This window comes from Ambystoma mexicanum, chromosome 6q, assembly GCF_040938575.1.
Source record: "Ambystoma mexicanum isolate Mex_15411 chromosome 6q, UKY_AmexF1_1, whole genome shotgun sequence".
In the NCBI taxonomy this organism is placed as follows: domain Eukaryota; kingdom Metazoa; phylum Chordata; class Amphibia; order Caudata; family Ambystomatidae; genus Ambystoma; species Ambystoma mexicanum.
This window is the reverse complement of record NC_090937.1, coordinates 742265561-742289216: the sequence shown is the minus strand read 5'-3', so window position 1 is coordinate 742289216 and position 23656 is coordinate 742265561. Positions and strand designations below refer to the sequence as shown.

General features: G+C 44.4%; 1 protein-coding gene across 5 annotated transcripts in view; it reads right to left on the bottom strand.

Moving 5' to 3' along the window:
- DCLK2 (doublecortin like kinase 2) overlaps positions 1–23656 on the bottom strand; it is a 780084-nt gene that overhangs the window by 412305 nt on the left and 344123 nt on the right. For all 5 annotated transcript variants that reach the window (XR_011282260.1, XM_069631258.1, XM_069631257.1 and 2 more), the window contains exon 3: positions 20443–20545. Coding sequence is in view for 4 of the 5 variants with exons in the window: in XM_069631258.1 (XP_069487359.1) it covers positions 20443–20545 (103 nt within the window). In the remaining variant the exon portion in view is untranslated. The remainder of the gene's footprint in view (positions 1–20442; positions 20546–23656) is intronic.

Sequence of the window (23656 nt, the reverse complement as noted above, 5' to 3'; positions counted from 1 at the left end):
TTGTCATATCCAGCAAATTATAAAAAAAGACCATATGAGCAAGGCTGTTGCATTGTCAAACACTAAAAACACGTGTCGGCTTTCAAAACCACTATCAGTTAGTTAATGCCTGTGGACTTCAAGTACACCGTGCAAACAAATCGCGCCTACGAAATACTTATATTGCTCCTGGTGCTAAACCTAATTATTCCTCTTCGTACTAAACGTAAATTTTTATCTCCTTCATAGGTTCATAGGTATGTGTTTTCCCAATAGATCACATAGGTCAATGGTGGCAACTGGACCAAGGGGTGGTTTGGGAAGCCACACTACGCAGCCAAATATCTGGAGAGTTCACGGTTACCAGCAGGTCTACCGCAGATGCCGCATTAGCTACTACTGTCAACAAACATGGCAGGTCCCTCGGGGAGCCTGCGGCGATCAGGGAAAGGGCAACTAGCAGGCATGTCGATGAATGAAAGGCGCCACACGTTGAACAAGATCTGCAAACTTCAGTACATAGTTACACAGAGACTTTGATCTGTATCATATGCTCATCGGTCAGCATGGTCACAATAGCACAAATGATTGTAGGCGTCTACAATTTAGCAAACAAAGTCATTCGTCGATCTGTGGTCACCATGTGATTGTTTTGTTAAGAGCATCTTCTGCTTACATGACTTTGTTTAGGAAAATAAGGGAGGCGAGGGAGGGAGGGAACCACCGCCTTCATTGACTTGGAAAAAAAGTCTTTCCCAGCTTCTAGGCTTTGCTTTCAACCATAAAAATACAACCTATTGATTTAAGTAACGAAACCAGGCTTCATTTTCTATTCAGGTTTTCACAAACCAGAAGGTTACATTTGGCATACAAGTACATCAGGCATGCATAAAAGCATACCAAAACAGTAATGCCATTATACATGGAATATACTAAACCTGAACATATGTAGTGAGACTCGACGGCAGGTGGGCTTTCAAGCATGATGCCAGTCCAGGCATGCAGCACATGTGGGATAGCGGGTCGAAAAGCCCTCTGCATAGGACCACTCAAAAACAATTGGTATGGAGAGTGGCTGGGGTTCCCATGAGGAAATGTGGAAGGTGGGTCCCCCATACCATCCTGTATTCAATTTACTACATACATTATTATTGCATAATATGTTAGCCATGCAGGACACAGCCAACAGCATTCTGAAGACCTACGACACATACAGATGAACTTGTTAACACAGATTACATATTAGCTTATCCTGATGAAAAAAGGGCAGAGGCGACTTGGGTGGCCTTCATGTACAGAATGGGCTTGGGTAAACCAGACGGACACGCACGCAACCCGTGCTCATTCGTCCCCCCCGCCCCTCCCCTCCCCCATCAATAGAGTCCAAGCCAAAGAAGGAAGAGTGTGGGAGCCGCTGTTAAACAGCAGTCATATGTGTAGTAGAATTAGCCAGTGAGACCACCAGTTCCAACCCCATAGTTGGTTAGACCATTGCCTGGATTTCTAACACGGTCTAAATCAGTGTGAGGGATTGCAGTCGGCCCCGTGAGGGCGAAGGTAGCAGGTTAGCCATTGTCCCAGGAGTATATCTTTAAGAAGCGCCTCCCCATCACATCAGCCAGTGCCACTTTCTATTGCAGCTATTCAGGAAAGCATTTGTCATGAAGCTAGCATTCTGGCTTGAGGTGGAAAGATTTCAACTGGGTGTGGTTTATGCATTTGTGAAAGTAGGGAATACTCTTTATCCACAGTTGCCAAGTAACCGTTTTGCCCACCAGCGACAGACTTGCTGCACTAGACAGTGGTGGGGTAGAGTCATATGCGTGTCCTTCCCAGAGTTCAGACATCACATTGAAGAATCCCACTGAAAAACTCACCTGGAGGGGAAAGGCGGGCTGATAAGGAGTTGCAAACAGCAGCAGCAACTCCAGCAGGAGGGGGGAAGGCGCAAGGGCTTCCTCTACTTTGAGCCATGGTGGCGTGCCTTTCCATGTACAGCTTGGGCCCCATTGGATCAGTTGTCATGAGCATGAAATCTCAAACTGGTCATCAGAAAACCATGGGAGTGTGACTACCCACCCAATTCTGTACCCTTATGCTGTCTAGTGCAATTAATATATGGCTCATCTGCCACCGAAGGAAAGGCAGAGCGAAAGCCTTTTGAATATCTGTAAAGAGAAAGGGGGAAAGGGGCAATCGCAATCTGGACATGATCTGGAGGAAGACTTTAGCGAGTTGAATGGATTTATGTCTGCTGCACCACTACAGGTGGAGGGGGCCAATTACACATTGTAAGAGGATTCAATTCAACACTACAGCTAAGTCAATGCCTAGTCTGGGATACTGAATGGAAACCCTTATTGATATATCTTTATGTCCAGTTCATGGGTTCTGGATGACTACCCCTATATAACACCCCTCTCTTAGAATCCCCCTGACCCCACTGAGCCAAGAAGTAGTTCTGTTTTGCAAGTTTAAAAGGTTTATTTGAGAAATAAAACAAAATATAGATACAACGCTTTTATAATAAATTAATAATCGATATCGCCCTTATAAATATAATGTTAATCAACAATGGGTAATCTGACACTAGCACACTTCTTTATAATCAATGAGGAGTTAGTATATGATGGATAAAGTAGCAAAAATACTTTTATGATTTCAAGGGAAAAGCAATGAGGAATAAAATGCAGTACAGAAATACTTGTTATGATTTTAACAATAGATAAGATAATCGCTTTTTCTCTGGCAATTCAACCCCCTCCCCTATGCAATGTAAGGAGATGGAAGTAACACACACAGTTCTCAGGAATGCAATCAAATACAATACGAAATTCAATTCCCACCCCAGCAAGCTTAGAGAAAACAGGTATGAGTTTTAAAACACAGGCCCAAGTGCTTTGAATGTGGTGGCAGTGAAGTGAGAAATATGCTGAAAATGCTTTTAATTCCCTTTAGGAGGTTCAGGGTGAGTGAGAGATACTTGGGATGAGCTCAGGCTCACTTTAGCAATGATTCCGGGATGGTTATTAAGAGGCAAACAAATTTTTAGCAAAGGAAAGCCAAAACCTGCTATCTTTTTACAGGTAAAGAAATCAGGCCAAATCGCAAATCGCGGCAAAATTCGCGAGTGCGTGAATCGTGATTACGGCAAAGGTATAAGGAGTATAAGTCGGTTCTAGGTTCGTTGGAAAGCTGAGATTCTAAGCTTTCAGAGGAAAGTTAAACCAAGTTCCTAGGACAAACGGTTCCAGAGATACAGACGATTAAATAAAGGTAGTTTTTCGGATTTAAAGTAAACTCAAATGACAGGTGACAGCTTGCAGCTGCAGAATTGACAGGTGACAGTTGTGAAGCTTTAAAAATGACAGATGACACGATTTCTAGGAGGCAGTTCTACTTAGGTTAAAATAGTTTGGATTAGATTATTTTAACTAAGATTGGTTCTGCACAGTTCTGCTAGGTACTCACAATATATTTTGTGCAGGAATGGGCCTCGCCACGGATCTGGTCAGGTTTTGGACTGGACTCCGGTTCTGGTCTCGGCACTTCACAGCGATCTGGGTCACTGGTTCTGCTCACAGCGGTCTGGGTCAGCTCTGCTCTGCTGGTCTAGCCTCTCTGGATTTAGCGGCCTCTGGTTCTGGATACTGCTCTGCTTTCCGGTCCGGATCAAGTGGATTCTGGATGTAACACTGCTTTCTGGGTACTGGCAAGAGTTCTTGGCAAAAGAATTCAGACAGCTCTCCCGGCTGTGGACGAGTTTGCAAATGATTTTGAGGCCTGCTGACAAATACTTTTGCTTGCAGTGGGCCTTCTTGGTTCAAAGTTCTGTAGTCTCTGTTTAGCTTGGAAGTCTAAGTGTTGGATCGCTGGATGTGAAGTCGTCGGTCAGCATGCTCCGCAGCAAATGGAATTGAATGTCTCTACCTGTCCCAGCAGTCTCTTTTTATGTGTTTTGAAAATGGGTGTGTGCCTGGGCCTAGCTAAGCCTGCCCCTCTCTACTTGTCATTGGCCCAATTCTCCCCTCTCCCATGATTGGGGGAAGGAAATGGATTGTCAGCATGATGAAGTCTGTTTATGGATCAGAGGATCCTCCCCTGGTCAGTTTGCCCACAGATCTATATTTGATTCAAATACATCCTTTCCAGATATACAATTTGTTGAAATTACATGTGCACATTAAATATTCCTTATGGTCCATGCTTGTCCGCCTCTGATCTTCCTGGGGGCTTGCATTAAAAAATGACAACATTTTGCGCTTTTTAACTGGTTTTGCAATATCGGACATTTACCCAAAATTACACACATGTGCGCAAGGAGTATGGACATTAATTGATGAAGTGTCAGATTTTTAACATGCAGACATTTGGAGTGAGACCCTATTTTCCGCTAGCAACCCCCCAGAATACACCACAGGGTCCTAACGCCTCTCAAAATGTTCACAGAAAAATCACAAAAATAATGATATTACTTATATAATTCTGACAAGTCCGCACTATGAGTTATCTATCTTTTTAAAATTATGCCCTGGTCAAAAAGGGGTGTGGCTTCCCACATCACAGGGTGGAATAACTGGTTTATCCACTTCCCCGAAGCTCAGCTGCTAGCAGAGGCACTGCCCCTCCCAGTTTCCCCTAAGAGGAAGCCACTTTACGGCCCCCCAATATAACATTTGCCTGAGTCCAGGACAGGCCTTTGTTCAACTCCCAGTAGTCCCCAGCTGCTCCACCCCTAATCTAATCAGAGAGGTGACAACTCATTTTGGCAAGGGGAGTGGCTGAGCAGGTTTCAACTCCTGTCGGGGGTAGTTGTCAGGCAGAATCCAGTTTCATTAAGCCAGGTTTCAGCTAAATGTCACTTTTTGTTCCCAGTTTTCTACATTCAAATCAAACTGACAATTTTTACATATACATTAAATAATTACTTCCTTCAAGTCATTTCAGAATATAGTTTTACATTGTATCCACCTCTTAGCAAGTCTTTCCTTGCTCTGGTTTTGTTTCATTTGTTCAGTTTTACACAAAAGTCTGGTGGTTTTAAAACGCCGGCTTTCTGATAGTGGTGAGTACTGGTAATGCAACAATTTTTGGGATTAAGAAAATGAATTCCCCACAGTTCTGAGTTGCTTTTTTTGGCAATCAGCATTGCCATTCCCAATGGTTTCAGGCTACTGTGTGTGTAGCCCACTGGTGGTTTTAGGCAGTGCCCTCCTGTGCTCACAACATAGGCAAAAATGGGTGGCAGCCTATTCTTAATGTTTTCCCTGTGCACTCTCTGGGGAGTTCTGGCCATCATGATGTTTTCCATGCCAGTACTGCACAGTTTTATTGTAGGGCTTGGATGCATGGGTAAAAACATCCCACAACATTTGACTCTTTGCATTCAACGTGGCCATGCCCTCTACACTGGGGCAAATGGTATGCGGACGCACTCGAGGCATTTTTGTCTGCAATGGCATAGTGAGCATTGTTGGAGGCAATATGTGTTGAGTAGCAGGACCCGTTTTGCCTTATCGAACAAAATGGTTTCATACTCCCCTATTAAGAACAGAGTAGAAATGGGCTGCTAATGGTTCGTAATGTATAAAGAGGCGTCATTCGCATACGTCGATAATGTTGTATGCTAGTACTTTGCTATTCTGAATTTCCAGAGCTCTCCAAACATGGAGGAAGAGGGGGTGCAAGGGCAAGAATAAAAGGAATAGTAGTAAGGAGGAATCTTGGTCATATGCCCTGGGACTGGAAACTAGGACCTGGGTTGTAAATAATGTATTGCACAAGATTTGGGCCTGGTCGGGTGCTAGCCTGCCACCTACAAACCACTCTGACTTTGGGAGAGGTCCATGCTGTAAGCACCTTTTTCCCCTCAATATTTATTGCTGATATTGGTCTCCTCCCGCACTGCCTTCACGAGCACCACCAAAGAAGCATAAAAGAATGTTCCAACCCTTTCACCTCTATCCAGAAAGGAGTTGAAAAGCTGCAGCAACGTAGGGGTCAAAAGGGTAGTGAACGCCGTAAAAACGTCTGGCCCTAGGACTTTACCTTTGGCTAACATCTTGATCACATACATTTCTTCTCATGATTGGTGGCCTCCAAGTCCTCACATTCATCAATGGTGATCTCTGTGGTGGAGAAACTGGAGGTATAACGTCTGTGAGCTGGGTGTCAGAAGTGGACTTCTTGGAGTAGTTCAGTAATTTATAGAAGTTCCATAATTTAGCTATTTGTTTATCCCCCATATGGGGAGCAAGCCCAGGTCACAAATAAGTGCAACTTTAGCCTTTTTTGTACTTTAATTAGCGGGCCAAGTGGCTAACTTAGTTATACTCATCGTGACGATAGTCAGCTTGATTCTTTAGTAGTAGTGTTGGCCCATCCTTGGAGTAGAAACTTTAGATGAACTTTAGCTTTCTCGATCTGGTAAGCGTATCAGCATTCTTTTGAGCCACATAGGCCCGCCCTATTTATTTCATAGCTAGCTACAGGGTTCCTACTTTGCTAATGTAGGAGGCTTGTGAGATGAGATAAGCACCTGCATCCAAGATTTATCAGTGTCCCAAGTTGTCTGTGGGGATATATCATCCAGGGAAAGCATCTGATAGACCTCTGCAAAGTGTCATTGTTTCTTTCTATGCATATCTGCTTTCTTGAAGCGGCAAGTCAAGTACACTCTTATTCAGTTTTCTCTTGGGATTTTATAGGTCCAAACCCATTCAGGGGCACAGCATGATATGGTCATGGACTCCAATGTCGGAGTCAATTACACAAAGTGCAGGGCCCGCCAAGTGTCTGCCAAGCTCACAGATCCCAACACTATTTTCAGTACATTAGGACTGCAGAGTTTTGGAAACCTCATTTAAGACTTGTGGTGAAAGCGTTGACCGATCAGGAGGTTAAAGTCACCACCAAAAATAAGCAGGCTCTCCACGTATTCTAACAGCGTCTTGACCAGCTTATTCCAGAACCCCAGTGCATCTTCTGTGGGAGTTTAGACATTAGCAATTGACACTATCTGGGAATGGAGATGAAACTTCGCAAAGATTTTTCTACACATAGAATCCAAATTGCGTGCATTAGTCTCACATGTAGGTTCTTACTAGTATGTGCTAGTGTGAAAACACCTTCCATCCCTTGACAGGGCTAGTTAGTGTGTGGATGTGCTAGGATACTACCTTTTAAAATCCCACTGAGAAGTCAAAGGGATCTACATCAATAGAGAAGAACTTCTATATCATGCGATTGTGGCATGAACACAGGATTAGCTTCGATAGTCAGCCAAATATCATAGTCGTACCAAATCCAAAGGTAGAGTAGAGTCATGCGCCTTGCTGATGGAGAAGCAGGAAAAAACACCAGAAGGAATGGACATAGAAAAGGAAGCATATTGCTCCAAGTAGACCATGTGAACACATGGGCAGGGCCAATGTCCACCATACCCAGCATCAGAAAGGTTAAATTATAGTCTCACATTATTTCACAGCTGGATAAAGAAACCAGCATTAAAAACCAGTAAAATCAAAAATTCAGCACCACTCAACCACATCCAGAGCTCATGGATGTTATGAGACAACATCTCAGCCGATAGCTATTGCCGAAAGTGCAACCAACAAACACTCAGAACCATCATTTAGGAAGGAATTTGGCAATTCCAACGCTTTTCCGTGGACTAGGCTTTTCCACATGTTCGTTCAAAGACAGTAAGTGGCCAAACAGTCTGGAGTCAAAGAGTTCATAAAGGCTTGAAAGGTGCCAGGATTTCCATATGTTAAGGTTCTGTTATGATAGTTGATCTTCATTCTGGCGGGGCTTACGATACCATGTTTGGCATCTGGGACCTCAGAATAATATATACGGCATGAAAATGGTTTTCCATTTTGCTTGTGTGCCACTGGACAAGTTTTGGGTGATGTAAATATTGTATCCCACATCTTTTGCCCAATTCAGAGGGTGGGGGGGGGGGATTAGCTATGGTCCGTTTTTAGGAACAATGACGTGTGTAATGAAGATTGTAAAAAATGATCCTCTTGGTTTGTATAGATGCTTCATTGGGAGGACCAGCCTGTGCACATGCCGGTTGGTGAAGGAGACAGTGTGCCAGTGGCAGTGACTGTAGAACATTTAGGATAAAAGCATTGAAGCCCCAAATTCACGCTCTTCAGGCATACAGTAAACAAAAAGGTGTTTCCTCCTACTTCTGTCTTGAATGTTCACAATCCTCTGAAGAGACCCCACTACATTTTCTAGTTTTGTGATCTTTCAGGATTCCTCTTCACAAGCACATACTCAGTTCCTCAAAGGCCTCGATGTGCACCTCAAATATTTTCAATCCGGTCTAAATGTTGATGTTGTTCTGCATGTATGAGATGTCAGTGGTCTGTCATATATTGCTTCCGTAATACCAGCTCCAAAAGAGATAGTTTGTCTAGTGGTGGTCTGACTTCAAACTGGGCCCAGCGCTGAGACGACTGATCTGTCCTTCAATGCAGTTCTTAGGTTGGTCATCTCTCCGGAATCCGCAGCAACATCTGCAATGCTGGGGTGAAGAACGCGACTTCGCTCCCCGGTGTGTTTTTGTTATTAGCAACACAGGATCAGCTCACATGGGCACCAGTTCTAGGAATGGAATTATCCAATCTGAACGTTTACATTTGGTCGTTGGGTAATTTTGACCTAATTATAGGTCTGTCTTTTGATCGTTTTTCCTTTTGACCTTATTACTTGAACATGAGGAGCGGGGAATGCAGGGGTGTCCCCTGCTCCTCATGTTCAAGTATCTGTGGCCTCAGGAGTTGTAGGGGCATCCTTGACCATGGAGCTGGGGGACAAAAATTGCTCGGGCCCCTGTTTTCAATAAACGGTCAAAACGGGGCCTGAGCAGTTTTCCTGCGGGCAGTCTGCCCGCAAACAAATGTTTGTGGGCAGATCGTATACAACCCTAGTAAGAACTACTTGGCCAGTGGGCTGCACTCTGAGGTCTAGATTACCATGTCAAGGGTCTCCGTACCTTACATGCCGATCCATTCACTCACCTATCCCTGCTTTGCTGACTGGATCAGCCGTTTTGCTTTTACTGCGGTGCCAGTTGACCTTTCAGCTGCTTTCCTTGGACGCATAAAGTAAGCACGGCACGCTGAAGAAGTGAGACAGCGGTGTGTGCCAAGTGTATCGCCGTCACCCGGCTGTTGGGATGGAAACTAAGATATTATGGAAACCTGCAAAGCTACTATGAGGATTACATCGCCAGACTGTAGCCCTCTAGATATGGTAAAAACGACACCATTAAATACCGATCTTTCCACCACGGAAACACAATTGAATACCTAGATCTGACCCTTCAAAATGCCCTAATAGGATTTCAACAGAATTCTACAGTAACAATGCCTCTGCCATAAAAATCACAAACCTCTTTTTGAATAAAATAGCTTGTGCAGACCCATTGAACATCAAACTGGGTGACCAGTTAACTTCATCCCTAGCATGCTTGGGCAGTAAAATCACAGGCAATTAATTATATCCACCTTATATGCTAAGCACATGGAACCCGTGGATGGTAATCACATTTTGGCATCCCCAGTACTTCTAGAGGAGTCAGAAATTACTACACTACAGAACGGCAATAACTACATTGCGCCACAAACAGCTATGATTGTCCGTGTTTACCACCAATATCATACAATGTAACATCTTGCAAGACACATTGAATTTGATGCTCATAACATAGAAGCTGACACTAGATAAGAGCTTGTTGGCTATGCCACAATCACCTGCTCTTAATTGCACCAATAACCAAGAGGCAGGCAGAGAGGACTCTGCACAGTCTGATCAAGAAAATTAATCTGTTGGCAACACTAGTATCATAAGCCCACACATTGCATTGGATTACCTCCTCACTTCAATAGTTAAACTCTAACATTCATACCTAGTTATTGAGTACAATTCTAACATACCTAGCACCTAGGAGACCATTCAAATGTGGCTTATGAACACGAAGAAACCTCAATGTCAGACGAGGAGCCCAACACAGATTTAACTATGAGTGAAAATATCAGATGTAATGTTGGGCCAACCAAAAAAAGTATCATAATGTAATATAAATAGGGGACACATTTTTAACTAACTAAAATCTAGAAATCCATCATTGGATCAATGAGGAAAAAGAAAATGATTTGCAAGAACCCCTCCACCCCAAACCAAAAAGTTGAAAAGCGACTAGAAACGTTTTCAAATAGACTCTAGTTCGGCCTCAGTCCTCCTCACTGACAATGACAACAGAAACTATGATCTAACTAAAGCCCATGCACAAAGCCATTTGAGGAGAACACATTGGAAAGGAAAGGAAAAAAGGAACAAAAACGAGAAAAAATTATAATGTAGCTTGCCCTACTTTAGACATTAATTCGGGCTGTAAAGCTATTAGAAGGACATTCTTACTGGTGACATCACAAGTCAACTTCCAAAGATTCTCAAAACATTAAAGTGCTGCAAAAACACTGAGGACATTGAAAATGTAGATCCCACAGCACTGTCCAACACACTTTTTTATTGAGTCTGATGATGAGAACACACACACCTTAACTAAACAGGCTACTGAACATGGTATACTTAGATGCAACATAGAGTCCTTGAAGAGGCTCAGGAATACGGTAAACATCAATATACTGCAGATGAATTACAATCTAACCATTTTAATTGCTACAATCCTGCTAGAACTGCGAATTCTAAGGAAATTGAAAATGTTCACAAAGCCCTTACAATACAGAGCCTGTTCTGTCATACTAATGAGCTACCTAAATTGGGCAGTCATTTTAACCTGATACACAAGATTCCCCAATGATGTACTATTACTTGTGAGGACATGATGATACAATACTATATATTGCATCAATTGCACACCTTTACTCTGATACCATTTTATAATTTGTATTAATGTATGATTGTGAACTTGTGAGACTAGGTTATAATTGCACTATAGTAAGTTAGAAACCAGGTCTATGAAGCCCACTCCATCATACATATTCACCACAACAAGCACAGAGCCAAACTAGATCAGCTAGTGCTGGAACAGGTGTTAGAGTGGGATATACCCACAACGTCCATAACCCAGATCACAAATCCCAAAGAGAACATCTTAATTAAGATCAATGATCATGGTGTTAGACTACCTCACCTTGAAGGCATGGATGAGGAACCAAACTCACTTCACACACTAACTGGGAATGGCTCCCTAAGATCCTACAAACCTGGATGGTAAATCGGCCCTAGCACAGGCTTTACCGTAACCTGGAATACTCGAGGACACACCAACTACCATGATGAAGGGTTATGTCACAGTATTTGAGCATTGTTTCTTAGACGCACTACAAGATACATGGCTGGTTAAAGCGATCATAATTGGTGGTAGATGTACTATAAAAGGTGTTAGTCACTGTGACGGGTCAGAAGGAGGACAGACTCTGGTATTCTATTTTAGGTATATACTGTGTTAAAAGAAAAGACAAAATTCATAACTTTCCCTAAACCATGGGTTTTCCCTACCAAACAAAAACTAACTAGGGAGCTTGTCAGTGAGTCCAAAAGGAAGATCGGTCCGCTGTCCAAACTAATCTAACCTGACCTTACCACTACGAAAACTACCAAGGAACAGACGAACAACTGCCTTCTCCTGTGGGCTGGTTTCTCAGCACGTTCACTTTAGTAAAGTATTCGTAGGTAGTTCTTGGTAACTACTTTTATCAAGTCGTAAAGTTCAGCTATTGGGCTCTTCAACTTTTTAAAGGTGTATTTTACACTTTTTTCCCCCATTTTCTGTTGGGACAATTCTATTCTTCCTTTGTTATTAAACTTGAGACTTTCTCTCTACTCCATGTCCAATCCGTTTCTTAACTAGGACAATAGGCTTGTTCCAGTTGTAGTTTTTACACTTCTTATGCACTTCCCACACTTGCTTTTTGCTGGTATTAATAAGGTTTACAGTACGGATTCTCACTCTTCGCAGGTATTTCCAACACTTGGTTTTTACTGGGACGAGTCTGAATGGTTCATCAGTTATTTTCAGTCCCGCACCCCGCGCTACCACTCTCCCAGTTACCTTTCTGTCTCGGAGATCGCGTCACCAGAGCTGCGGTCCAGACAGGACCTTCATTGGTGATTGTCAAGTTGGCTATTCGGCTCTTCGCTTCCTCTTTGTTCGGCATATTCCACGATGCCTTCAGATAAATGGTCTACGCATCGTTTAGAGTCTCCAATGTCCACCGGGTTTCGGTCATGCCACCACTTCTTACTCAGTTACTCCTGGAACAATGTACCAGTCCTTTGACTTCTCCCGCTTCAAGTATTCTTGAGTGCAACATGCTAAGATACTGACGACAGCCTTCTTACAACACCGGAAGCCGCGCAGCCCAGTTTCCTTAAACTAGGCTCCCACAGCCGATTTGGAAGTCCTGTGCTTCTCTGTCCCAAGTTTCCTACTCTCAGATGTATGACGCTGAGATGGGTCTTCTGCAGCAGAGTGTCAAAGTCCTTCCTCTTTGTTGTGCTGGTACTATGTATTGCTCCAGTGGTTCTCTTCATCTCAGTACCAGATAAGTATTTCTTTTCAGGTTTTCTCAAAGGGTCTATACGGCAATTACAAATGGCTTGTTCCTGTTTTTCCCTTTAGCAGGTTTTAGTGGCAGTGGGATATAGGTGGGTTGTGTAGGGAGTTTGTCAGAACAGGAGTCCTTGTCCCCAAGGGGGAACTCTTTCCCAGTGAGGTCTTGCATGCCTCAACCCCTAGGCAAGGGATTGTGTAGCGGGCCCACCTTACTAGCATCACAGGGAAGGCCGCCCACCCCCAGGCAGAAGTGACTAAATCCCACTACTTGTCACACCCCTCATGGCAGTAAGGGTAGACCTAAAGGGGGCCCCTTGATTAGTGTTACAAACTCTTACCATATGTTAAATTAGAGGTCCCCAGCAATCTAGTACTGGTGGGCATACTTAAAAGGGAATGGGCACTCACAAACTTTACTTGTATGACCCGCCAGATAACATTTAAAATACATTTGCGTCCTGTTATTAGCAATATATTAGAAACACATCATTTTCAAATACTGGTTATTGTACTATGATTTAAACACAACAATCCCAGGGGACAGCACATAGGGGAAAAATGCCTCATTAGCCCTCAATGTTCATCCCGCTATACTAAGACACTCTGCTATTAATCACAAGGGATACACATGGGCATCCCTACTTAACTCACATGGATTATTTATGATAAATGGGTGATTTCCAGGAGATTATCCTGGATGCTAGGTTAGAACTTCATATAATAGCGTCTCGACTATATGTACATCATTCACTTTTTCCAAATATTGTAGATCGGGAACTACTTTCACATGAAGAAAGTGGCCATCTCCCCCTGGTCACTATTATTAAATGGAATGTACCACAACTCCCAGTGGATTATACTGGAACTGTTGACCCAAATGCTGGATTAAACCGTATTTGTTGGACTGCACCCAATTTGAATAAAGCAAATATTGTAGTGGCGAGGTTAGGCCGGGCCCAGCTTTTTAACCATCCTTAACTCGTATGCAAACACAGAAAGGTTAAGCAATAGGGGGTGTCGCACAACAACATGGCATATATAATGTTAGATTATGGCTTGGCTAATACCTGAATCAAAATCTATCAGGAGCTTGCTATTAACATCTCCTCACTCATTTACACCAATAAATAATGTAAGGAGAGCAAAATGTATAACAAAACATAAACCGCATTTGCATGCATTCTGTAAATTAGTTAATAGTTCTAGAAACCCATTACTACATGGGGGAGCCATGAAAGCGGCATGGGAAGCATTCACAAGGTTGACTAAAGGTATACAATCTGACACAGTGGTGAGCAATATACTATATTAACAAAAGGAGACATGGGCATGATTATAACAACATCTATATAATTATATTTTAATCTATCATATTATTAAATCTATTAAAGCATTACAGAGCCCATCAGTGCCTGGAGCTCATGAGTTATTAAAAAAGAATGCGGGTATATGGGCCCATGTACTACTGAACATATTAGCTATTAGCACTACTGTGACGCTTCCAAAAAAGTTGGACTGAAAGCACTATAGTCCCCAAGCATGGCGTGAGGAAGGAGTCCAAGAGTTACCGAATATTGGCTATGATGGGCACCCCAGCCAAAACATTTGCCCGCCTACTACTGAAAGAACTAAATGATGGAATACATGAGAAAACCATCTTCCCTCTCTACCAGACTGGATAGATTCTGCTAGGGGTCTAGAACAATAGACAACATACTTGCTCAAATTCAAACCATCAAATAAGCATGGCACATCAGACAACAAACCTTGTATGTTGCCTTTGTGGACTTTAGTTCTGCATTCGATACAGTAAAAGGAGAAACATTAAAGGGATTGCTGGGGCATCAGGATGTCCTGGTGTGTGCAAACAGCACACTTAGTGGCCATGCACATGAATCAATGGTTAGAAAACGACAGACTCTTTTCCTGGTAATGATTTATTACATATTGCAGTTCAGTTCAGTCATGTGCTTTACGCGCCTCACCTGCCTGATGCCTGAAATAAATGTGGGCCTCACCCTTGACTATTGCATTCTGCCACACCATTACCCGTTGTACCCCCATGCCCCCTCAATCACTACTTTGAGGTCTGCTGCTTCCTCCTAGCCTGGGTGCTCAGTGCCCATTCCCAACAATGCCGCGCAGCAACGCCAACTTCTCACCATTGTTCCTGCACAGGTGCACTGTGGGCTCAGAACCACAGGACATGCCATAGCTACATGCATTTTGTGGCTCAGCTTAACCTTTCAGCTTCAGCATTGAAGGTGTAGGTGAATTTGAGGTGGCGGGCCGGTTCCAGAGGTTTAGGTCAAAGTGGCCATCTTGGCAATGTCACCTGGGATCTCTAAAACTAGTTTTTTAAATGTATTTTATTTGACCAAGGAGTGTGAATGCAATTTAAAAATGGTGTATTTTATTTTTATATTTCTTTAGCAATTTTCAGTAAAACACCACAACCGAGTTTGTGTACAATAATGGGTAGTTCAATTGCCAATTATACAGTCAAAATATGGCAATCAGAGTTTAAACAGTGAGTGCTTACAATTGCCTGCTGCCCCCTCTTACGGAAACTGCTCTCCTGAACATCTGTGAAGACCTGCTCTCCAATCTCCATTCTAACATCCATTCTGCCCTCATCCTACTAGATCTCTCTTCTGCCTTTGACACGGTCAACCATGCCATACTGCTCAAACCTCTCCGTGATAACCTGGGTATCGCTGATTAGGCCCTGGCCTGGCTGACCTCTTTCCTCTCTGATCGACCCTCCCAGGTCCAACTTGGGTCCTTCCTTTTCTCCATCTCACTATCTACCTGTAGTTTTCTCCACGAGTCTAACCTCTTTCCCTGGCTTTTCAACCAATACCTGGCACCCCTTGCCCACCACATTGCCGCTCTCTACTCCAACGTTCAGTGCTATGCGGATTACACTCAGCTAATTTTTAAGCTTCACTCTGCCACCTCTTCTCCTTCTCTCATCTCTGACTGTCATCTGCTATCTAGGAGTGGTGTGCTGCCAATGATTTCTGCCTTAATGCCTGTAAGACAGAGATTCTCCTCATCAGCACACCTGCTCCCTCCTTTCCTGTCATTCTCTGGCCAGCCTCCCTTGACCCTCTTCCTGCTCCCACCTGCGAGGCTGAGAACCTCAGAGTCATCTTCGACTCCACACTCTCCTTTTCTCCTCACATCTCGGACGTCTCTAAAAGGTCACACTACCAACTGCACCCCCCCCCCCCCCAGAAGCTCACTGTCTCTAAAGCTCTAGTTCTCTCTAAGCTGGACTACTGCAACAACCTCTTTCTAAATCTCCCTGCTTCTACTCTCCGCCCTCTGCAACTCATCCAGAACAGGACTGCAAGACTTGTCCTTGGCCTTAAACCAGTATCTCTCCAGCTCTGAAATCTCCTCATTGGCTCCCAGTGGCTGCCAAGGATTAATTTTCATGACCCTTTGCATTGTCCACAAGGCTTTCTGGGGCCTGGGTTCACAATACCCTCAACTCTCCCTCTGTAAATACCTTCCTACACGAGCTCTTCGCTCCTCCAACTCCCTCTGGGTCAGTTACTTCTCCAAGCAACGATGTTGGGGGTAGATCCCTTTCCTCAGCTGGGGCCTCACTCTGGAACAGCCTCCTTGCCTCTCTGAAACTTGAAGCACCTCAAGACCTTGCTCTTTGCTTCTGACTTTGCTCTTCCTCTCCCTCACTGATCTGTCCGTTTCGGCACCGGGCACCTGGTTACCCTCCGATTTTCGGGCTCAGGTTCCTGCCCACCCAGCCACACACCCGCACTGCCACTTGGCAAACTTTGCACTTGGGTCTGTATCTGTAACCCTTCAGACCCCTTAGCTGCACATACCAAACACCCCCTGTCTGCACTTTAACCTTGCACTTGCCAATTTACTGGCTGCACTACCAGTTGTTTTATCGTTTCCCAGCACTTTCCACTCCTCCCCTCTCCCTTGCACTTTCCCCCCTGCACCTGTGTGTTCTCAAGTTCACTGGGCAAAGTAAGATCGTTGTTTTGTCCTCCCTGGTTCCCCTCCCTTGCCTCGTCATGCTCTGAAATACTTGTGTAAGAGCGCGATACAAATCAAATATCGTATCTCCTCCACAAGCATGATAAACATGCTCACGGATTACTCTCTGGGCGTAACAGTGCCAAAAGTGTGCGGCATGGTTTCAGTATTATCTGCAGCAGTATCCTGCAGAAATGGGAGCTCCAACCAAATGTCTTTGGGCTTAGTGGTGGCATTCAAGAATTCCAGACTAGCATCTTCGATTTCAGATAATTTAATGAGTTCAGTTAGCCATTTCTTCTTGGATGGGATTTTGGGGCTCTTCCTCCCTAGTAGGTAAGCTACATTTTTAAATATCTGCTAGTGCGTCGGTGGCTTGTTGCAGGAATGTCCAGGAGGCCATGCAGTGGGTCAGGTTACAACAAGCAACTGGTAATATCTGATACTAGTTCTACCACATCTTTCCAGGACGACAATCTGCTGCATGACCAAGCAAGGTCTAAGAATGAGGCTTCCTCCTGCTTACGTTTCGGACACACTGATGCTGAAGGATCACATTTTCAGACCTTCAGTGATGTACAGCAGGCTTGGTGGAGGAATTGGAAATGCAACAACCTAAGCATAAAATTAGGTGAGTTGCATTTTGTTTTGGTACCCATCTTATGCCATTCATCATCATCTATATTTAACAGACGTGCAGTCTCCCACCTTCTCCTAGCCACACAGGTTTTGAGTCCAACCTTTTACAATCTTACATAAAGCCTAGTTCTATTTGGCCAACTAACACAGACTTCGAACTCTGGCACGTTTAGCCCTCTTGCATGATGGGGAAATGTAAGAACATCCCAACTAGCTCTCGAGATCTCTCCCCGGCCCCACCCAGATCAGTGTTGCAGTTGCATAAAGCATGTAGAATATATTCCTGGAGAGCTATAAGGACTTGGGAAAGAGTAGCCATCTTCATCAATGAGATCCTGGCCATTAACGAAATCTTTCACACAGAACTCTTCTAGGTCTCTGTCCATCATAATACCCAGGTATTTAACATGACTTGAGACCATTTAAAGGTGATACTCTACACAAATGGGCTAGTTGTGGGCGTGAGGGGTAATAGCTCGGATTTGGACCAATTGATGCAGAGTTCCGAGTACCGCCCGAACCATTTAATCTCCTATATCAAGTACACCAGGTTGAGCTCAGGGTGCTTAACAGGAGGATCAGGTCACCTGCATCCAGAGTCAGGAGGACTGTCTGCTCAAGAGACATCTCACAGGATTGAGGCCAGAGGTTCTATCAGCAATCCAATAGCATGGAGGACAGGGGACAGCCTTGTTATGTGCCCCCTATATTACCCTGAAAATTCCCTGACATGAATCCATTGGTATATATTCTGGCTGTAGGTTATGAGCATAAGAATTTTTATCAAAGCTATAAAGATTGTCCCTACTCCCATCCGACTCAAGACCGTACACTTGAAGCCCCACTCGAGGGAGTCAAAGGCCTTCTTTGCATAGAGGGAGGCCGCCACTTCTGGTATAGCGTGGTCAAACAGCTAGCGTACTTGAAGGTTCTCAGGTTATGAGAAGTCGCACGGCCCAGGACAAATCCTGCCTTCTCATCCACTATCATACTAGGGATCAGGGGGAGAAGCCGGCGCACCAAGATCTTTCCCAGTTTTGTTATCAATGTTCGGCATCGATCATGGCCTGTAAGATCTCACATTGGAAGGGTCTTTGTTGAGTTTGGGGAACACCACGATACACGCCTCAATTGTGGTCTGATGCAACAGGCCTTAAAAAAGTGTATGTTTAATAAATGCTTTGCACACATTTCCTCTGAAAATATTTGTAATACAGTTTAGGAAATCCTTGACGCATCCTGTTGCATGTATCTGCAGGAAAGGGACTATTTCACTCTTCATTACACATTAATAGGTGCGCAGAGAGTAGCCAAGATCGGCGGTGAGGCCTCAGATGGTTTTCACCTGTATACGAGTTTGTGGTTAAAACACAGCCAGAACAGGAGGATAAACCTTAAATATTATACTGCATGATAATGATATTTTTTTACCGTTATATGGCTAGTATGTCCTTTAAGGGCTGTAATGCTATTTAACATGAACTCCAACTGTGTCAAAAATTAGAGGTGATATATTTAGCAAGGGCTATTTGACTGGTGAGTTTTATAATTATAATGGCACTTTTACAACTTGCGAGTGGTTTCTAAGCGTGGGATCGGGGTTTGAACCTGTGTTGTGCTGCCTTGTCTTGCTTCCAAGAAAAACGTGTTGCCCCTGAGCTATCCCCTCATCCCAAAGCTACATCAGTTATTTGGAAAATGCCTGGCATCTGCAAGTTAGTGCATGCACACAAAGCTGACATGAACATGAGTAATGCGCCAGATGATGGGTTTCCTGCATTTTCTCCTTTCCACCTTCCCCAAACTTCAATTTACCTTTTTAGTTCAGAGCTGGTCTGCTTAGACATATGCTGGGATATGGGGAATTGCACAATTAATCAAATCTCATTGGTTGCATGAAAGCATCCTACCCAGATTCTTACTGCTACAAACGTGAGTTTAACAACCTGCACATTTTGGTGCATATTAATCAGCATGCGGGTCCGAAAAGGATTATGAACAGCCAATCCACCAAAGTGACTACAAACCTTAAACTCCTTCCGTATGTCCCTCCGAGGCCAGCATGTTTGTTCAACTCACTCATCCTATCACACAACTACTATGGGGAAAAAAGCCCCACTTGAAAGTCTCTCTCTCAGTCTCTCTCTCTGTCCCCCTCTCTCTCTCAGTCCCCCTCTCTCTCTCAGTCCCCCTCTCTCCCTCTCAGTCCCCCTCTCTCCCTCTCAGTCCCCCTCTCTCCCTCTCAGTCCCCCTCTCCCTTGTGGACAATGCATGTTCAGGCCTTTGCAGTGGTGAGTGTAGAGCCTAGAACCAGGGGTTTTCATGGAGTAGCAGAAGCGATGTCAGATCCATAACCACTCCTAAGACAAAAGGTAACCTACAATTGTCTTATATCCTTCATGAGCTACAATGGCTAGAAGAAGGAGGATCCATAGACCACTTTACAGACTTACATGGACCTAAAATCTTTATGGTATGTGCCATAGAGTGGTTAGCCTGCAACTATCTGCAAGTTGAAGTCACAAGAGACTGTTGTGTCGTGCATGCCATGTTTGGGAAGTAAGAGCCCAACATGCTGCATGTTGGGGCATGGTCCCAGGTTTCAAGGGCACCAGAGAAAATACATCTCTGTTAAAATAAGTCAATGAGCCTTTCTTCACGCCAATCTATTCAACCGAGCGCGATGGTCTATATTTGTGTAATGTGCTAATTGTGCAGATTTCATTTCAAGTCTCCTGTTGCCTATAGCACCACAGGTACAAACTTTAAACGATAAACTAGTAATCAGTAAAAGGTGACAGATCCCCATTGCCAAAACGCGGGTAGGTGAGGGATTGGGCAAAGAGGTTGCCACATTGGGAAAAGTGGTGACAATCCAGATGCCCCACAGGTATCCTCCTTGCGCCACATCAAATCCCAAAGGAAGTCGGCAAGGCACTGCAATATATACGAGTAGGTATGCATTGGATTTTGTAAAGCGCAAACCAGCCCAGGAAGCACTGTGTTTATCTGCTGATGACATTTGCACAATCTCATTTCTAGTGTTCCTTTGCCCCCCCTGCACCCTCCAAGTCTCTCAAGATTCCCACAAATACCTGTGATGCGAGAGTAATGGCAAGATGCTTTTTTCTGGTAGCTTCTACCCAGAACACTGTAGGACAAACAGGAAGAGTTCCAGACATAAGAACGTGCCAACAAGGAAAGCCTACCATTGTGATCCAACACAAAGTCGTCCTGCGCATAGCGGTATTTCTCAGGTCCACACGCAATGAACACATCGTCCTCCCCGAAGAAGTCCTGTAAACAGGTCACCTAGAATGAAAAGGAGCGGCGTTAGATCATTTCATTTTGAGCAACACATGAATATTCCTCTATGGTTACTGGCAAGTCTAACGAACAAGAGGTAGCCAAACAATGCCTGGTTGCCTGTCTAAGTGGGCGACCAGGAGCGCTCCAGGCACATCTTGGAGGTTTGTAGCGATGAGAGGGGACGGCTGGAGGCTGCACCTTTAATGGTTGCGGACCAAGAAGGGGGAAGCCCTAGAAACCATTGGGAGCCGACCAACAGGGGCTTAGGTGGAGGACATCCTAAGAAATATTTAAAAGCATAAGAGATCGAAGGTGCCATTTAAAACATGAAGATTCCTCTCTCGTTGCACGATACAGTTCGGGGAACAGGTAAATGCATATCGAGTGACAAGAAGGGTTTCAAGTTATGTTAACATTGGCGAATTCTGCAGTCACAACGAAATAAATTGTTAGCCTCACTTTGATAATTGCACGTGAACACAATCTCTGGTAATTACAAGTATGCTCTGTTCACAAGAGATTAATACTCTAAATTAGTTCCAAGCTGGTAAAAACCTTGCTTTCCTGAAAACAATGCCTCCTCTCATGGCTAAGGAGCTCGTTTTGCTCCTATTCATAATACCCACACATATTCCGCCGTTTGCCCTGCATTTTTTACTCTGCCGTGCAAAGTGAGTAAATGCTGCCTGACATGCAAGCATGTCGGGCAGGGTTTAATTCCAATTGCGACCGCTGCTTACCATACGTGCATGACATGCAGTGTTTATAATGGATCCTTATAGGGGCCACCTGCTGGTGCATAAGGCCAGCAAATCCCATAGGCATCCCCACCATTTGCACTGGCATGAATATGCATGCTGGCGCAAATGCCAGAGCATTTGATGGCAGAGATGAAGGCATGTGGCGGAAATGCAAGTTATGAATGATTGAAAAATGGGGCGTGATGTTAATGCAAGGCGTTAAAGCCTTACTTAAAGCTTTTATGCCTTCCATTATTATTACGCCACTACTGAACATGAGCTCCGGAGACTTCCACAGCCAGGTGGATAGTGAGACTATCCCACACACAAAGGAGAACGCAGCATATCTGGCGTGAGAAAGACCTATTCTTTCGGTCACTTCCTGGCCATTTTATGCCTTCCCACCTCAGCGCTCCTTGTCCATTACTATATCAGATTAAACCGTCACCAAACCTGGCCAATCAGATCTCTCGCTGCTCCCGTCCATCTTTCCATCTTCCCACCTCCTTCTCAGGAATCACTCTGTTCAAGATCACTTGTCCAACACCCCACTGCTCTTGTATTGGCCCACGCTACACCACGTCTAAATGCATGGCACCCTAAATATTTAATCCCAGTAGGATGTGTGTGAAGACATTTTCCTGGAATCCCAGCAGTGCAGGAAACACGTGGCTGCCAAACGTAGAGAACGCGTGGTATGAAACACGTAACTTGACAGCAGGAGAAGTGAACTAGAATGATGCATGCGTTCATTATTAGTAGAGGGAGGCGGGGGGGGGCAAGCAGGGAGGCCCATTACGGGCGTGATGTCATCCTTAAGCACGAGGCAAAACACCATGAATAACTGCTGCACCTGCAATTGCATGCTCCGCTGAGCAGCTCAACCCCTCCCCCACTCTACTGTGTGAATATTCAATTATGACACCAAAAATATATTCTCAAACAGTCCAACAATTCGGCCTGTAGTAATCTCTGCGTTGCAAATCTCAAAGGCCCAACCAACAAAGGTTCTAGAAAACAGGCGCGGTTTATACCACTTTGTTATGCAAAGTTTACTTCAAGAGTCAAGCATTTCCTTAGGCCCGTAAAGACCAGTTGTCAGTTCAGTGGTTTTAACTCCTGGGCAATATGTTGTACTGGGATCACAGTAGCAAGGGTCAACCCACTGAGCCTCTTGTCGGATGCGCTCGAATAATGAAAATGCAAAAAAGAGAGGAGTCGGTCAGGAAAGTTATTCATACTTCTGAAAGGTCGACGGCTGCACACAGCGCCCACTCCGTGCAGCCGAGAACTCCATTTACTGTGAACCCGAGGAGGCCCTGCCCGCCCTCGCCTAGGAAGGAAAGCCTAGACCGGCAGACCCGTTCCAAGCTCCAGGGAACTTTAGCTAAAACACAGTACCTCCCACGGTGTTAACAGGCTTGCACATCGTAATAATCCAAAATATATACACAACGCGACAAATTAGCAGACATTTCTAAAACCTTACAAAATGCTTTCAACTCTGCACATCAGCTGAACATTAAACAGGTTCACAAAACAATCCCAACTTGTGTCGCCCCCGTCTGTACTTTGAAACCAGGAAAGAAAGTCGTGCTGGCTGAGATACTGTAAAGACTGGTAGGGGGTGTCTGTACTTCCGCTCTCTATATGGTAGAGGAGAGGCACAGAGGACCCCAGCCAAGATGCTCTATTATTGGTACGTGGTAGAGCAATCAAGGCCTAGCTTCTCAGGAGGTGATGCAGGCTGGTTCTTAAGTAAAGTGTAGTCCCCAAACCCCCACAAAGGAATGTCCACACACTGTATTACTGAAAACACAGCCTTTATATAATTAATATTCAAAGATATGTACACGATCACAATAACGCACTATGTACTCAGAAGTCAATAATGATAAATATATACAATTCTAAAGTGGTACCACCAATGTTATTGAATCTCATTAAAGTGCATCAACTGTACAGTTAAAATGTCACACAGATCAATAACGAGTAAACCAGCAATAGAGATAGGAAGGAACGCAAGATGGTTGAAACAAAAAGGCAGAAAGCTGACCCCTACCACTAGGCACACGTCTGTGTGGAGATCCCCCCCCCCCCCCCGACTTGGGCAACCTGTAAATAAAGATATATAGCACAAGCCCAGTCCATATATTGTCCGATAGTCTTACTTCCTCCTATTAAGGTTTTACCCCCCCCAATGTACCTGGTGGAGTAGAGTTCTCTGACGATGCGTCGACCAATCCTTCTTGAGTGCCCTCCCTTTAAGGCAGGAGTCATGGGTCGTCTAACGTCCGACGGTGAACAGGGTGAACTACAGCAGGGAAGTGGCAAAGATCAGCTGTGCACAATGGTCCCTTGTAGCTCGGGAAGA